At 30.5% G+C, this 17427-nt stretch overlaps 1 protein-coding gene across 1 annotated transcript; it reads left to right on the plus strand.

Moving 5' to 3' along the window:
- Positions 1–1388: 1388 nt before the first annotated feature.
- Positions 1389–16866, plus strand: LOC127701578 (NADH dehydrogenase (ubiquinone) complex I, assembly factor 6-like). The gene is made up of 10 exons (XM_052205542.1): positions 1389–1579; positions 4446–4545; positions 5618–5704; positions 9556–9597; positions 10213–10269; positions 12385–12487; positions 13033–13166; positions 13721–13822; positions 15796–15852; positions 16718–16866. Exons 1-10 carry the CDS (start codon positions 1410–1412, stop codon positions 16844–16846), a joined length of 981 nt encoding a protein of 326 aa, XP_052061502.1. The 5' UTR covers positions 1389–1409; the 3' UTR covers positions 16847–16866.
- The last annotated feature ends 561 nt before the right edge of the window (positions 16867–17427 follow it).

Consider the following 17427-nt stretch of genomic DNA (forward strand, 5'->3'; position numbering starts at 1 on the left):
GTATGCCCCCTTTTTGTTAAAGTTTATGTCCTTTTCGGTAAAGTGTATGTCCTTTTCGGTATTCCTTAGGCAATATAGATCTTCGATATTTTCATTATGATGATTTTATTCCTGAAAATTAAAATCATGATTTTCCGTCAGCTATTTATATCGATTTTGGTGATAAAAAATGAAAAACAGACCTATGGCAGTGTTTCTAATCTTGAACAGTATTTTTTTCAATAGGTTTTTCATGCTGTTCAAGATAAAGTCCAAAGTTCTTTATTTCCAATCAACTGCCCCTGACGGGACATAATGACAACGATACACGATACATTCTCATTCATAACACATAAACATATATAAATGAAGATAAAATTAAAATTCACATAAATTGAATGAGATTATCACGTCTATCATAGAATATATATAATCATATAAAATATCACAACATAAAACATGTTATTATTATTTTTTTTTATAAGTTAGTTTAGTTCTTTCAAAGTTTCATATCTTTGATTTTACTGACATACCGGAGCCAATACAAATAATATGATAATTTCATCATATAGTTTGCTAACAGAGGTCCACCTTGTCTCTTATCCAGAAAAGCAAGTTGAAGGAATAAATAATACAAGTCACGTGAATGGAAAAGAGACCAAGGGCAAATGCACTTGGACATGATTGATAGCAAGTGTGATTTTAGATACCGTCTTAACCTCCTCGTGACTAGTGCACAAAAGTAATTTTTTCTATCACTTTAATGCAAAAATCAACAAGGGATGATATTAAAAGGTTTAGGCACCCGAGTGTTTGTCTCAATATAATGATTACTTTTTTAAAAAAACATACTTTTCTCAAAAGCATTCATGGAAGTATTTACTACATTCAGCAGTGGCAGAAATCCACAAAATTTATATTGAATATTTTTAGATATAATGCTAAAAACTTTTAACTGACCAAAATAAAATATTATTTGAGATCATAACATTAATGTATAGCTGTAAACAGTATATAATTATACATACATATGCATATATATACATATTCAACACTCTAGCATAGCAGTAGCAGGTGCAAGTGAAGTCCCAATGCTCCTAATGTTCATGTTTGGCTATAAGGCAAAAAATTTTACATAAAGTTTCATTATCTTCATTACTCATCATCCAAATTAAATTTTCAGAATTTTGTAATTGGGTAAAATTAGGACATTGTAAACTAATAGCATTGATGAGATTACAACGCTCAACTTTATACTTAATAGATAAGAAACAATGCTATTTTTTCACAGAACAACAATGATCAGGAGGCAGATTAATAAAAGCGCTAATTCGGTTATGAATCAAAATGTGAAAATGAAAGCTTGTTCCTCACCGATTACGGTTTAGAAATTAAAACGGGCACTTGTTCAAGGGAAGTAATCAGTCAACATGTTAGCAGCCGAAAAGATGACTTTCATGCTTTTTAACTGCTCAAAGTGTTTAAAAGGACGCTTGTATAATGTAGTTAACTCCTCTGATATAAGGAAATTCTCAAAAAGTAGTAAAACAAAGGAAAGCAGTCGCCAATCAAACTTTCAATACTGTGTTGACCTTGTAAGGTACAAATAACAGCTCATTAGATTTATTAAGGGTAAAATTATGTACCCTTTGTCATTCCAATGTTTAATATTAGGAAACATAATACACATTGAATAATTAAATTTGAAAAGTTGGTACTAAAATAGTTAATTGCTGCAGTTGTCATAGACCAGTAATTCGTATTTTATTTAGCCCCCCCCCCCACATAACTTCATAAAATTTTCCAGACCATCTATGAAATCAACTGAAACCGTTTATAAAGTCAACATGGACCATCTTTAATGACAGACAAAATAATTAAAGAAAGTTTAGACTGTTTGGATGATTATAAATGATTAATTGTTATGTTTCACATGAAAGTATCCTTTAAATATTGCTGAATTTGTAAAAAAATGTTATTACAGATTTTCTACTTATCTTTATTTATTTATTACAAAACTTAATTTATACTTTAACAAAAAAAAAAAAATTGGTGCTGAATATGTTTTATTATATTTTCTATTTTAATCTCATTGCACATTTATTTAATATTTTACCTAAATTCCACAAGAAAATCAACTCGGACCATCTTTAATGTCAACTCAGACCATCTAACTTAGACTAATTTTGTGTTATTTATTATTTCTATTTCACATCAATATTTTTTATAAGATCTTCATTAATTCGTTAAACAAACATGGATGGAGAGTTGTCTCATTGGCACTCATACCACATCTTCTTATATCTATTAATTTATCTGTAAACTGAATTCATTATCAATTATATTTGTTTATTATATAATCTCATTGCATTTTTACTTAAAATCATAATTGAATTAGATTTAATTAACAATCGTAGTGTAAATTTAGTTATTCAATACTTCAACAATATACAGATACTACAGTCTACACAAAATGTCAAGCTCTAAATTGTCTCCATAGAAGGTCCAAGTTGACTTTCCTATACACTAATTCAATCATTATATCTATAGTCAAAATTCTCCTTTAATACTGGTTCTTTGTCTGAATTGTGATTATAGTCCGTTGAGTTGACTTTACAGACGGTCTGAGTTTACTTTTTGACTCTTCAAGTTGTCTTTTTTTGTATACAGTCAGAGATGTCTTCGGACGAGTTGTCTTGCACTCGTAGCTGCATGTTTCATTATCTAGCATTTTATCAGTTTTTGCGAAATTTTATCTTATTTCAATTATATATATACAAAAAAAGGTCTGTAAATGTAAAGCAAAATATTGTCCTATTAATGTCAACAAGGACTAATTTCGTGATATGTTGTCCCAATCTTTGAACTAATGTCCTGAGAATTTGTCTATATTTTGACAATATTTTACAGTTTGATATTTATGAAATGTTCAATTGTTAAATCCATAGTAATATTTTGTCTATATATCAAGACAATATTTTATAAATTGATTGTTGTGAAATTTTGTCTCATTAAAGGGAGGTTATAGAAATTAACATTTTGGTAAATTATATCAAAGTTTTTTATTTTATTGATTATAGCAAACAAAAACCAAGTTAAATAGGTATAGTAATGTTCATCAACTTTAAATACCATACATGTGATTCTTCCAGTGGGAGTCAAAATCTCCCGCTTTTCAAATGCTTCTTTTAATATCCATTTGAAATTTATTTTAAAATATACATTCGTTTGATAGATAATACTCCTTGAGGTGGTTAAAATTCTTATCACCTAATCAGAGTTTGAAGGTAGAACATAGTCCTATGATTAATACTTTCCTAAAAAATATTGTAAAATTGGCACTTGTAATATTTTGAATGATCACTGACTGACCTGCAGATTATTTTTTGTCAGTTTGGCCCTGATGGGGCATAAACATTTTACATGAAAATAACATTATTAATTCAAGATCAAAACAAATAACATTCAATAAAATCAAGTGATATGATACATTTTTTTTTATTAAATTAGTAAACATTTAAGCAGCTCAAGCTATTATAATACACAATTTCAAGTGTGGTTAATAATTGGTTTATAATTAACAATATAACAAATAATATATAATAAGATAAAGATACATGTATATATAAAGTTGTTTAGCAAAGAAGATTATCATATTTATTGATTAACTGAATAAAAATAACCAGTAAATTGCAGTTAAACCATTTTTGTGGTAGAGTGCTTTTCCTTTACGTGGAAAGTTAAAGAATTTATCACTTTCCTTATTAACCTAAGTAATTTAAAACTTTTTTTATCTTCTCCTCTTAAGCATGCTGCATTTAGGAGTAAGAGCTAATCATCTGGCTACCATTGGCTACGAGTCAGAATAATGGGTCTAAGTAGAATGACATGTTTTTTGCAGACATTTAACTTAAGAGTTGCCAAATAGACTATTTTCATATTACCGACTTTTGACTCCGGATTATATTATTTGTCGACTGGTTACCTTGGACATCATGGTACCAAGTCAGATAAGAGCAAGCTAAAGAAGTAAAACCAAGCTTTCAATCGGTACAATTTTGGGGGAAAATTACCTGGCTAATATTTTTTTTCTCACTACAAAATCATCGGAAAACAGTAAACTTTCCCCTCAAATTACACCGATTATATGTTTGATTTTACTTATTTTGGTTGCTCTTACTTAACCGAGTACCATGATGTCCAAGGTAACTAATCAACAAATTATATAATCCGGAGTCAAAAGTCGGTAATATGAAAATAGTCTATTATAAATCCAACTCAGCTCATCAATTAAATAGAAAAAAAAGAGTATCTTAATTTCAGAATACTTTGTTATTGTCATGGATAAGTTTGTAAAATTTGCTGCTAGATATTAAACAGCAATTTATCAATTAAAAAGATTGATGTTAGAATTAATGTTATTTTTATTTACTCTTTGATTTTAATTATTGTTTGATATTTTCCAGGAAATATGATTATGAGAATTACCTATGTGCAAGGTTATATCCACCATCTTTAATGCCAATAGCTTTTGCTATACAAGCATTTAATGTGGAAACAGCTCAGGTATACCTGTAATTTTTAAACTCCTACTTGTCTTTGTATTACAGTATTATTAGCTCATCTGGCCCATAGGGGCATGTGAGCTATTGCCATCACTTTGTGTACGTCATCGTCACCATTGTAAACTTTTTCAAAGACCTTCTTTGAAACTGTTGAACCAATTTTAACCAAATTTGGGGTGAATGATTCTAATAGTATCTAGTATTAAGTTAGTGTTTTCCCCTCAGTCAGTCAACAAACATGACAGCCATAACTAAAAATAGAATATAAGAGTAAAATGCATTAATTGTCTTATATCTAAAAAACTATAAAAGATCAAGAAAATCTACTAGGGGCAAACATGCTCAGAAAGTCAGGATCTCCCTATTTTCTGTTTGCACCAAAAATATCCAATGATTCCTTTAGGCCTTACATGAAGATTTTTGGTTATTTTTCCTGTTTTTGCAAATAAACTTAAAAACTATGTAAATAAGTAAAAACTTTTTAAGGCAAACATTATTAATTTTTGTGTTTTTGAATTGTCTCAAAAACTGTAATAGTTAGGTACAAACTGTATATGCAAAAATTATGAGCAGTATCAAATTTCCGAAAATTACACAACTGATTGCAATAAAGACTAAAATTTATATCAAAATGGCATATCTTTATCAGGTGAGCGATTCAGGCTCTTAGGAGCCTCTTGTTTGTTTCTTAAATTGTGAAACTTTTATAACATTCTAAATACCTCCTTACACCAAAGAAAACATTCAACTTAAATGCTTTAAAGAGTTATGCAGTTCCGTACACACTGAAATGCCTAATTCAAATCCACTCCATTATTCATAATTTGTCAGTATATCATATCTTTGCTGTGTTTATTCAGACAAAAAACATTTTAAATGCAATATTTTTCCCACATCTCTGTTTTTTTTTCTAGTGGCACTTTTTAATTGAAGTAAAAAGACTGATTGATACTAAATATTTTTTAAGTAAGATCTTATTATAAGAATCCTTAATATTTCACAGAAAAATACATATGAATTACAATCATTGAAGCTGTAATAAACTATTTGAATCTCCTTACTGTATGTTTCAGATTGGAGACATACATTTTGCATCTGATATTAAAACAGGTCTAATAAGAATGCAGTTTTGGAAGGATAGCATTGAAAAGATATATGAGGTATAACTACATACATTTATTATAAGGATTGAAATGTTTCTATTCAAAATGCATTGAGTTTACTACTAAAAGTATTGAATCCTTCAAATTGATATGTAGATAGGATAAAGAACAGGACAGGCACTATTGTTTTAGATTTTAAAAAAAGATGTGTCTCCTTCCAAGAACATGTTGAATGTTGCATTATGTGAGAGATGATAATACTAGTCATGAGGGCATGTTAGCTTTACATATACATGTACCCACCATATTTTAGAAGGTAAATAAGCTATATAAGCCAAATCAGCAAAGTAATGTCTTCTGGTCTTATGTTTTTGTTATAGATATGTTGGTTGTTCTTGACCTTATTTTCATGGTTCAGTGACTGCTTAAAAAAACTATCAGATGAATTTTCAATAATTATGAGAACAACTATTTTTTAGTATATATAATCATTTTAAGGTAGTCATGTCTGTTACTAATATCATTAATTTATATATGGTGAACCAACACCTGAAGTAGTAATCTTGCGGTTGAGTAATAGTGGGTGGATACCGAAAGGTATTCACAGTTGTCTTTCACTAGATAAGTAAAATAAAACGATAATTAAGACAACAACACCCATCAATTACCGCATAGTAAGATTTTATTCTGGTCGACATGTTTCGCCATCAAGCCTGGCGTCTTCAGGACAATACTACATATGAAATCAAATAGTGAAATACAAATTTGGCGGTTCATGCGGTTTGCCGGAAATAATGTTACAATAATTGTTGGGATATGACGACATTATAGATATAAATAGAAAGTGAAAGTGAAATAAGAATATAGTTAAGTTAAAAGTGAAAGTTAGTCAATAAAGTTATTAACGATGTGGTTAGCTGCTATTCACACACGTCTGTGTAGTTATTCTCATGGAGGTTTCTAGTGGTATTGTTGTAGAAATGATGAAAGTAGATCATAAAATGTCAGTTCATTTCCAAATTGGACAACACCTCACTGGTCATCCTGTACCAATTCAACTGGCTTTGCTCAGAGGGAGGTACTGCTTCCAATTGTGTTAGGAATAGTGTGAAGTGTATGATCGCCGCAAATTTTGGAAGTTTGTTAATATTTACTTTGTTAATAATAAGGAGCAGTCCATTACTGAAGATTAACATACATTACATAAGTACACAAAGTCAAAATTATTTGGAATACCAGACAATCCACTCAGAGAAAAGAGGAAGGAACCAGAAACGAAATCAACCACAGGAACCACAAAAAATATTTATAAAGAAAAGCTTGATCCATGGACACTTCAAGTTATTAACAAAGTAAATATTAAAGAATCTTCTAAGATTTACAATTCCCAAAATTTGCGGCGATCATACACTTCACACTATTCCCAACGCAATTGGAAGCAGTACCTCCCTCAGAGCGAAGCCAGTTGAATTGGTACGGGATGACCAGTGAGGTGTTGTCCATTTGGAAATGAACCGACATTTTATGATCTACTTTCATCATTTCTACAACAATACCACTAGAAACCTCCATGAGAATAACTACACAGACTTGTGTGAATAGCAGCTAACCACATCACTAATAACTTTATTGACTAACTTTCACTTTAAATTAAATCAATAAATTAACTTAACTAAATTCTTATTTCACTTTCACCTTCTATTTATATCTATAACGTCGTCATAACAACCATTATTGTAACATTACTTCTGGCGAACCGCATGAACCGCCAAATTTGTACTTCACTATTTGATTTCATATGTAATATTGTCCTGAAGACCACAGGCACTTGTCTCAGAATTTTTTTTCCCTATATACCTTAGGGAGCTACCATTTGATTTTTATGAGGGGGCTAGGATGAAAAATTTTGTCCTGCCTTTTTATTTTTCCCCCTATTCGGTCCTACCTTTTTATTATTCACTCTATTCTGTCCTGCCTTTTTTTTTAGTTTATCCTGACTTTTTTTTTTTACATAAATTGTCATCCTGCCTTTTTTTTTTTGCAAATAATCTCATCCTGCATTTTTTTTTACTCAAAACTCCTGTCCTGACTATTTTTTTCAAATTTCATCCTAGCCCCCCTCCCCCCCATAAAAATCAAATGGTAACTCCCTTAATATCACACGTGCTGAAGACCCCAGGCTTGATTGCGAAACATGTCGACCAGAATAAAATCATACCATGTGGTAATTGATGGGTGTTGTTGTTGTTGTCTTTATTATCGTTTTAATATCATTAATGTTAATTCCATGGGATACCTGTTGTAAGTGATATTAAAGATCATTAAAATAAAACTTAAGCCATAATCAGCAAAGTAGAAAAGATATTTCATCATGTGCTCAATTGTTTAAACTTTTGAAATAGATACATTTTCTTTTAACATACATTTTGCTCATTGTCAAAGGTCGTATGGTGACCTATAGTTATTAACTCTATGTCATTTGGTACCTTGTGAAGAGTTATCTCATTAGCAATCATACCACATTTTCTTATTTTTATAATAAAGTTTTATTTACTATTACCTGATGTGCAATCTTGTTAGGAAAAAGGCATATACTAACGGTACATAATGGGGATGTTTAAATCAAGTTTAATATGTCTTAAAAATTATAAGGCACTGGCTACGGTTACATGGAAATGTAACAATAATAAAAAAATAAATGTTACATTGGAGACTAATTGCCGGAATGCAGGGTTGGGTAAGGAACCGATTAATTACGAATGTAACAATAATATTTGTGTCTACGGTTACATTGCGTTATTGTTACATGAAAGACTGCAACGTACGATGGGACTAGTAATGTGCATTAAAATAAAACTTGAAAACTTTTATTTGATATTTACAATATTGCATACATTTTATTATTTTAATTTACAATGAAAGTTTCTACAAATCCAGTAAGTTGTTTTTGGAGAATGTTTTAGTGCGACACATTTTTGGTGAAACCACTCAAAGCAGCCATCACAAACCAGAGATGCGACATTGTGCACGTCTGTATTGCATACTGTACTGCAATTCCATATTCTACACTATCCCTTTTTGAAGTTAAAGAAACTTTCAATGTCTGCCATGCTTCAGGTGAAAAATATTTTTTTACACTAGCGATGTTTATATTTTCGTTCAATGTTTTTGTTGGAAGCATGTGAGGTTATTTCATGTTTTCTTTCAATATAATTTCATTGTCGTCATGATGTATCAATTTTTTTTAGAACTGCGTTTGTATAACTGTATAAAATGTGTGTCTTGATATTGTTTAAGTTTTGATTCAAAATTTTTAAATTTTTCACCCAAAACAAATTTGGTAATATGAATCTCTTCATCCATTATTCAAAGTATAATGACAGTAATAAGGGTAGGTGTGCATTTAAATACTAAGAAGTGAGCACGTTTCACATCCCAAGTTCTTAACAACGAACCATTGAACTATATTTTTCGCCTTTGAAACTACTAAACTGCAGTAGTATCTTTAAGAACATCAAAACTTGGCAATAAATAATTAAAACTATTTAAACACTATTTGTTGAATAATAATATTGTTATTATTATCATTACTTCAAATATCATCTAGTACATATCATAGAATTTTGCAACAAAACTATAGAAGGTTTAAGTTTCATAAATCTAGCATACATTGCAGTCTTTCGTGTAACAATAACGCAATGTAACCGTAGACACAAATATTATTGTTACATTCATAAATAACCGGTTCCTTATCCAGCCCTGCATTCCGGCAATTAGTCTCCAATGTAACAATAATTATTTTATTATTGTTACATTTCCATGTAACCGTAGCCAGTGCCAAATTATAAACTGTTGTTAACATTGTAAATTATTAGTTTAGGTAAGTTGTTGTAATATTTTACTTGCAGGGCTCTCCACCTCACACACCTACAGCTTTAGCCTTGTCACAGGTAAGGTTTAAGAAAACGAAAATAATTCAAAACCTCATTTTTCTCAATTTGATTGACATATATTATACAGATGATCATTTTTAAGCCTTAACTTAATTGTGGAATTCCTTGTTAGTTTTGGTGCCTAATACTGACATAATTATATGTCCCACATTCTGGGCAAGAAATTTTTAAGTTGTAAACTTAAATATTAAATAAGTGCAGCAAATATTCATCAAAATGAATTATGTTTTGTATAATTTGATATGTTTTCCATGGTGATTTGAGGGAAATGGGTTAGTGGTAACATGATTCTAATGTCTGTGAATTCCAAACGTATAATGGACTGAAGGAACAGCCTTGATAGTAATATAGTCTTAGGTTCATATGCATTTATCTTTTCACTACAGGATGTACATATTGATGAAACGTTTAGACCTATGTACTTTAGGTTAGGGTTCTCTCAACATTTCCTTGAATTATTGATTTCTTTTTGACAGAAGATTTACCAAAAGAGTTTAAAATAGTTCTCATTCCACTATTATCAATAAGACATCAAATAAAGTAATGTAAATAAAAATGTCAACATTTATGATTTATCTCCAAAATTATTAATCAAAGGTTTTTTTTTTGCAGTGTATAAGAAAGAAGAAACTTTCCAAAGATTTGTTTTTTAAAATAATTGATGCAAGAGTAAGTATTCATCAAAACATTGTAGTTTTATTATACGACCGCAAAATATATGCATTCGTATATAATGCTATTACGCCGTTGTCTTTGTTGTCCAAAGACATTTGGTTTCCAGACAAGAACTTTAGTTTAAGTGTATGAATCTCTGAAATTTAACCAAAAGGTTCAATACCACTAAAGGAAGGTTAGGATTGTTTTTTGGGGTGATGGCCCCAACCGTTTAGGAATTAGGGGCCAAAAAGGGGCCCAAAACAAGCATTTTTCTAGTTTCAGGACCATAACTTGTGTATAAGTATTTTGATTGCTCTGAAATTGTACCACAAGGTTCAATACTACAAGTAGAAGGTTGGGATTCATTTTGGGGTAATTGCCCAAACCGTTCGTGTTTAAGTGTATGGATGTCTCTTAAATTGTACCACATTTTACAAAAAGAAAATTTCTTCAAATTTTATTTTTTTTGGACGGGGGGGGGGGGTAAATATAGTCTGAAAACAGATTTACTAAGTATTGCGCAAAAGCACAGTGTATTGCACAGCAGCAAGAAATCTTCAATTGAATATAAATTCAAATCATATATTAAACCAATTTCAAGTTCTTTGACTACATTTATTCTGTGTCAGAAACCTATAATGTGTCAAATATTTAATTACAATCCAAATTCAGACCTGTATCAAGCTTGGAATATTGTGTCCATTTTTGCCCCAACTGTTCAGGGTTGGACCTCTGCAGTCGTATCCAGCTGCACTTGACGAAGCACATTTTTAGCTATTTGGCAAGGTTAAAATACTTTTCGAGATCTTTACACTGCCTTGTTTAATGTAAACAAGTTCAATAACAAAGGAGTAGGCCCAGTAAGAGCCCTTTTTGGCCCCAAAATATAGCAGTTTTACAAAATTGTTAAAATGTAAATTTTTAGCTATTTATTGTAAAGAAGAACACTTCTGTTACATAAATATAGGCTGTTTTTGACAATACAATGCACATGTATCAGGTACTAGCATCATTAAGTCATGTTAAATAACTAAAATCTACTAAATTTTAGCATTTTGGTTAATTTTTTGACGGTTTCCGTCTGAAATGGAAGTGGCCGCATTTGTGTTCATTCTTAATATTTAAATGTAAGTTGTATTTGATGATAATACATAACATATATAAAGGTTGAGAATGAACACGGATGCGGCCACTTTCATTTTTGATAAAAACCATTTGAAAAGTGACATATTATGGCATATTTGATAGATTTTTCATATCTAAGCTTGAATTTGAGCGTCTTTAATGACTAAATCAGTTCAAATCTTTCACATAAACTAATTGAATCGATTGAAGTAGACACTTGAGTGTTTAAAAAGTGTCCAAAATCTTTCATCAAATGAACCTAAATTTTGAGGCCAAAATCGGCCCTTACCGGACCTACTCCTTTACAAAACAAAATACAATACACAAATCTCAAAGGTGTGTGATATTGAAGGAAATAAAACGTTTTCCTGTGATTTTTAGCATTATATTAGAAAATTTTTGAAGTCACAGACCTAAAATGATTATTTTGCAAACATGTTTTGATCAAGCAGAGCAAAAATTGGGCACATGGCAGGTGTGTTGGACTCCAATCTGTAATTGATTAGGATTGTCAAATTTCCTACAGAAGGTGGTTTTGTCTGGGAACTCAAGCTTACTCCACCATTAAAAACTGACCATCACGAAACAGTGCAATAATGCTAAAAGAGGCGTTTTACACCAATCAATCAAAGTATGTCATAAAATGTTCAGAAAAACACAATCAAATGCTATGCCCAGAGAAAATCTGTACAAATTTCAATGCAGAAAAAAGTCCTTTCAGTCTACAAAAAAAACCATATATAATTGAAAGAAACCAGGGACAACCACTGAATTACTGGCTCCTGACTTTGGACAGGCACACATGGAATGTGGTGGGGTTTAACATGTTTTCAAGACTCTACCCTCCCCTAATATTTCTATAGAAAATAAGACATGGGGAGAAAATGCAAATTAGAAATATTAAATAACACTGAATTATTCAGAAATTAATACAATATAGTCATAAAATTTGATTGATATCTGAGTTTTTCTACTCATACAGTACAATCTATTCATTTGCAGTATTCAAAATTAAATGCAGATTTTTACAAGAACATAAAAGACATAGAAGATTATTCTGAAGACACAAAGGCATCTATACTGTATTTATTTTTAGAATCTGAAGGTAAAGGTTGTAGTTTATTTATACCAGTATTAATTTATTCTATGTTTATTATTTGTCATCCCCTTTTGAATGAGATAAAATGCTTAAATAAAACACAAACAACAAAAAGCAGCTTTCCAGAATAAGGATTGCTCTTACAAGTCATGGAAAATTTCAAATATGACTGATTCAACATATTCAATAAGTATTCATGTTTTTAAAACATCATTCATCATTTGAACTCGGGTTGATGTCTCATTGGCAATCATACCACATCTACTCATTTTTCTATTATAATGTGCATGCTTTATTGAAGAATTTTGTTTTATAAATATAACCCTGTGGAAATATTGTAAAGCTGGAAATGTTTGCAAGGGGTTTAGTTTTTACAATTACTATAGCTTGATGTATTTAAAGTGTTGCACCACATATTGCAGTTTATTTGAAATTCTGACCAATGGTAGGTTTGACATTATATATAAAGAGAATACCTGGTTGTCTTACGTAGAAAGTTCAACAATTTACATATTGACTACTGTATATAACATTGCATTCAATTTTTACAGGTATAACAGACAAGCAGGTTCATCATGTAGCTAGTCATATTGGTAAATCACAGGGTGTGGTCACATTACTAAGGGGATTACCGTATAATTCTAGTAAAGGTAGAATCTACCTGCCAAGAGAATCTCTGTTAAAGGTTTGTATTTTGAGTGGAACATGATGTCTGAATTTCTTTTAAAGAAATGGAGATCTGCTTTGTATGATTTTGAATGAAATGACTATCAAGCAAAGATCAAAGTGCATGAAATAAAATGTATTCATATCTGAAATGCCAGTTATTAGTTTTGTTTTCATTTAATTTTAAGAGGCACTGATTTTTTTTAAAAATCTTGATTTGAAAACACCTTACATGTTGGATCTATCTGTTTTTCTATCTTGGCAACAGAAACTCAGCATTTTTTCTTCTGGTTTAATATTTGGTTTGCATATTTATCTGATAAACATGAATCAACAATTCATTGCAATCTTGTTCTATTGGTAGTATGTTAAAAAAGAATGAAATAATTTAGTTCTGAGTACCAAACAGACTCTTTTATTTTAACCTGACTACTTTTTTATTGCTGATAAAGAAAAAGAAAATAATTTTTGTGGTTGTTCCATTTTGTAATCACGGTATAAATATCTTTTATATATATATGTAAATGAAATTTTCGTATTTCATAAACTTGAATGTGTTAATTTTCATTTCAGTTCAAAATCTCAGGAGAGGATGTGATGAGAGGAAGAAAACAAAAAGAAATCTGTGATATCGTATTTGAAGTAGCTAGTGTTGCCAAGCAGCATTTAGAAACGGTAAAGTTTTTAAGTTTAGCCATAGATTTTTTGTCTCATATTAACAAAGGTAGAAAAAGTGAGACCCAGTTTTGCTGTCTCCGGCGGCTACATCAACAATGTATAAGTTGGTGATTAGGTCAGTTTAAGATGAACCACTACTGTTATGTCAATGATAATTGGCACGCAGTTGTATTCAAATTTGCAACTCTCATTTCCATTGAGGTTATGTGATCCTGCACCTTTAGTCATGGTTCATTGACTTTGAATGTTTTGCATAGATTACATGTTCAAATATTGCCATTTTAATTCCAACATTTGCCCTTTTCTATCAAAATTTCATCAGAGTAAAACACATATGGGTCTGTCAACAGTTATTTGTTAAATTAACCTATTATGGTACACTCTGTTTCTGCTCTTATGTACATCCATACTAACGTATATTCTTTCTTTATTCAATTAAAATATTGGTAAGTAAAAAAAAAAAAAGTAGAAACTACAATCAAAACCACCCTATGTCAACATCAGATAATCAAAGTACTGAAGTACTGAACATAGGATGACCGCAAATTATGGTGGATCACAAACACTTGCCTCAGAAAAAAATCATATCACTATACCTGAAAGTTAAGTTAAGGTTCATAGATATATTTTTTTCTGAGACAAGTTCGTGTGTGGATAATGAATAAATGACAGGGAATTCAACCTCACCGTAATAACTATTACATTGAAGTGATATAATCATTTGTTATCTGTATACTCTGTTTTGTTGTTACATGTATATAGATCTGTTGTATTAATATTTGTATAGCAGTTATATACATGTATATAGCAGATCATCTTAATAACTCTACAGGCAAATTTTCATCCATCTGTAGATCATTCTATTCTACTATTCTAATGATAGTGCAGTGCAAGTGCATGGTGGACACTCTTCTGTAATAATTCGTTTTTCTAATAGATTGGATTTGAGTACTCATTCATTTTTTCCCGCTTTTGTTGCAAAACGGTCTCGAGATATTCTTCCGCATGCGTTAACACATATTTTCTGATATATATATTTCTCACGACAAAATATTGTCATATCATTTATCTATGTTCGTAAAAATTACTTTCATGAATATTTATTGATGAAATTACAAGCGATAAGGAATGTTATTTTGCACTCGATAATGTCCGCATATTTAAACGATTGGTTACCAGTCAAAAACAAAAGTTACGTGAGTAGAAATTTCTGTGGCAACAATACACCGGAATGCCCTCACGGTCATCCGATGTAAAAAGGAGAAGATATCAAGAGAGCAAAAAGAAATAAAAATAGACTACAACACAGGAAAAGACAACTACAAAACACTACACAAAAAACTAAAGATTCAGCAAAAAACCCACTTAAAAAAAAGGGGGGGGGGGGGGGGGGGGGGGGGGGGGGGGGGGGTACTCAGTTGCTTCCAAAGTGGTAAGCAGTACCTGCTCCCAAGGTATTTAGAACAATTTGGAAAATTATGAAACAATATATTGGTAATTTTTAAATTTTCTACAATAATGGATTACTATCACCAAAGTATACAAGGTCATATAACTGCTGTATTCAGAAATTATTGCAAAGTTTTTATTAATGTGAATAATGTGATTGCACGAGTATAGCAATAATAAGAACTCACATTATGATATCTAATACATATATTTCTATTCACTTTTTCCTGAAATCGCAGTAAAATAATCTCACATTTTTTCACAATTTTTCAAAAATCGCAATAATGAACGCAAGCAAAAATTTCTGAATTTACAGTAACAAATTTATGATGTTTTTCCCTTAAAAATCCCTTCTTTTCAATCAGAAAAAAAGCCATAGCCTTTTTGCAAGACTATTTGCAGAAGATAAGGTTCTGTAAAATATTTTTGCCATTTTAAAGACTGAATGCAAATATTTTTTTTAAAGCAATGGGAGGAGAACGTTAAAGAATCAAAGCTTTAATTCAATATTCTATTTTTAGGCAAGGTCTATGAAGAAGGATGTACCTTCAACAGTTCTTCCACTGTTCTTGAATTCTGTAAGTTACATTTAATGTAGTTGTAACATTTTTTTTTCTGTTTAAAAATGACTACCGGGTAAACTGTAATGTTTACAGTCAATAATTTATGAAGCTGTTAATCGAAGGATATACTTGTGAAAAAAGTTCCATTTTATGATTTTATTGCCATTCTTCATCTTGAGTCACTTGAAAGTTTTCAGAAAATGTTTACAGATAGATAAAGATTCTTTTGCAATTCACTGATTATCACTAGACATCTCTTCAGAAGAACTAAAGAAGCTCAAGTTATCACTAGAAATCTCTTCAAAAGAACTAAAGAAGCTCAAGTTATTACTAGAAATCTCTTCAGAAGAACTAAAAATGCTCAAGTTATCACTAGAAATCTCTTCAGAAGAACTAAAGATGCTCAAGTTATCATTAGAAATCTCTTTATAAGAGCTAAAAAGGTTCAAGTTAACAATGCATTACATAAATAATTTTTAAGCTTTCTAACAATTGCATGTTTTTCATCGCCAGACAAGAAATATAAGTATGTTGAGACAATAACAAGAGATGATGGTTATATTTGAGTAGTACAAGCCTGAGGGTAAATAAAATCATTGTACTGAGAGCACTTTCCAAATTATTTAAAATAATAAATCCTGACAAAAATGAAGATTACTACCTTGGAACAACTATGAAATATTCTATGATGAACAAACTACACTCAACCTGATTAAAATACAGTGTCCAAGCTTTGCTTACAAGGTTAATTGCTTGTAAGCAAAGCTTGCACACAGGATCTGTTTTAAAATCAGATTGAAACTACACTTCAACTACTTTTGAATCCACTTTGTTATTATTTATTTCATATATTTTATAGGTGTCTTTTTTCTCTTTTCAGGTTATCTGTGATAAATATTTAAAACAGCTACAAAAAGTTGACTTTAATGTATTTCACCCATCACTACAAAAGAAAAATGGCTTACTGCCAATGCAATTATTACTACAAAAGATTGGAAAAAAATATTAATAAATAAACTTTGAGGTTGTTGTATATTTTTATGCATGATGATAGTTTAAAATATTAAAAGGAGATGTTGGTTAATGAGACAACAACTCTCCCCCTTTATAGAATACTTTGTAATGGATCAAACAATAATCAAACTTAGGCTTTTTAGGGTAAATAAATCAAATTATTTGATTTTATAAAGGAATGTACACTAATTTTTAACCCGATTTCCAAAGACAAATATCGGTTTATTAATTTGTTGATGTACGGAGGGGCGGCCAGGCGGGTGGCTGCCAAACAGTGTCCTTGCAATAACTGGAAAATGCTTTGATGAAATCTTTTTACATTTAGATATGTTGTTTCCTGTGACTAAATAAAGGTTAAGTTCGATTTTCAGATTTTAGCTTTTATCGTTGTTGAGTTGTAGACCATTTAGTAGGGAAAAGTGATACATAGAGCATTGTCCATGCAATAAATTGAAAACGCTTTGACGAAATCTTTTAAAATGTAGATATGTTGTTTTACTTTTTTAGGGTAAATAACTCAAAAATTTTTATTTTATAAAGGATTGTACACTAATTCCAAAGGTAAATATTGGTTAT

Source organism: Mytilus californianus, unplaced genomic scaffold, assembly GCF_021869535.1.
Source record: "Mytilus californianus isolate M0D057914Y unplaced genomic scaffold, xbMytCali1.0.p SCAF_5, whole genome shotgun sequence".
In the NCBI taxonomy this organism is placed as follows: Eukaryota; Metazoa; Mollusca; class Bivalvia; order Mytilida; family Mytilidae; genus Mytilus; species Mytilus californianus.

Excerpts from the sequence above, each read along its gene's own strand:
- LOC127701578 (XM_052205542.1), top strand. The coding sequence starts at position 1,410 with ATGTTAGCAGCCGAAAAGATGACTTTCATGCTTTTTAACTGCTCAAAG. Across the intron at positions 13,823-15,795 it reads CCAAGCAGCATTTAGAAACG|GCAAGGTCTATGAAGAAGGA; the intron begins GTAAAGTTTTTA and ends TTCTATTTTTAG. Across the intron at positions 15,853-16,717 it reads TTCCACTGTTCTTGAATTCT|GTTATCTGTGATAAATATTT; the intron begins GTAAGTTACATT and ends TTCTCTTTTCAG.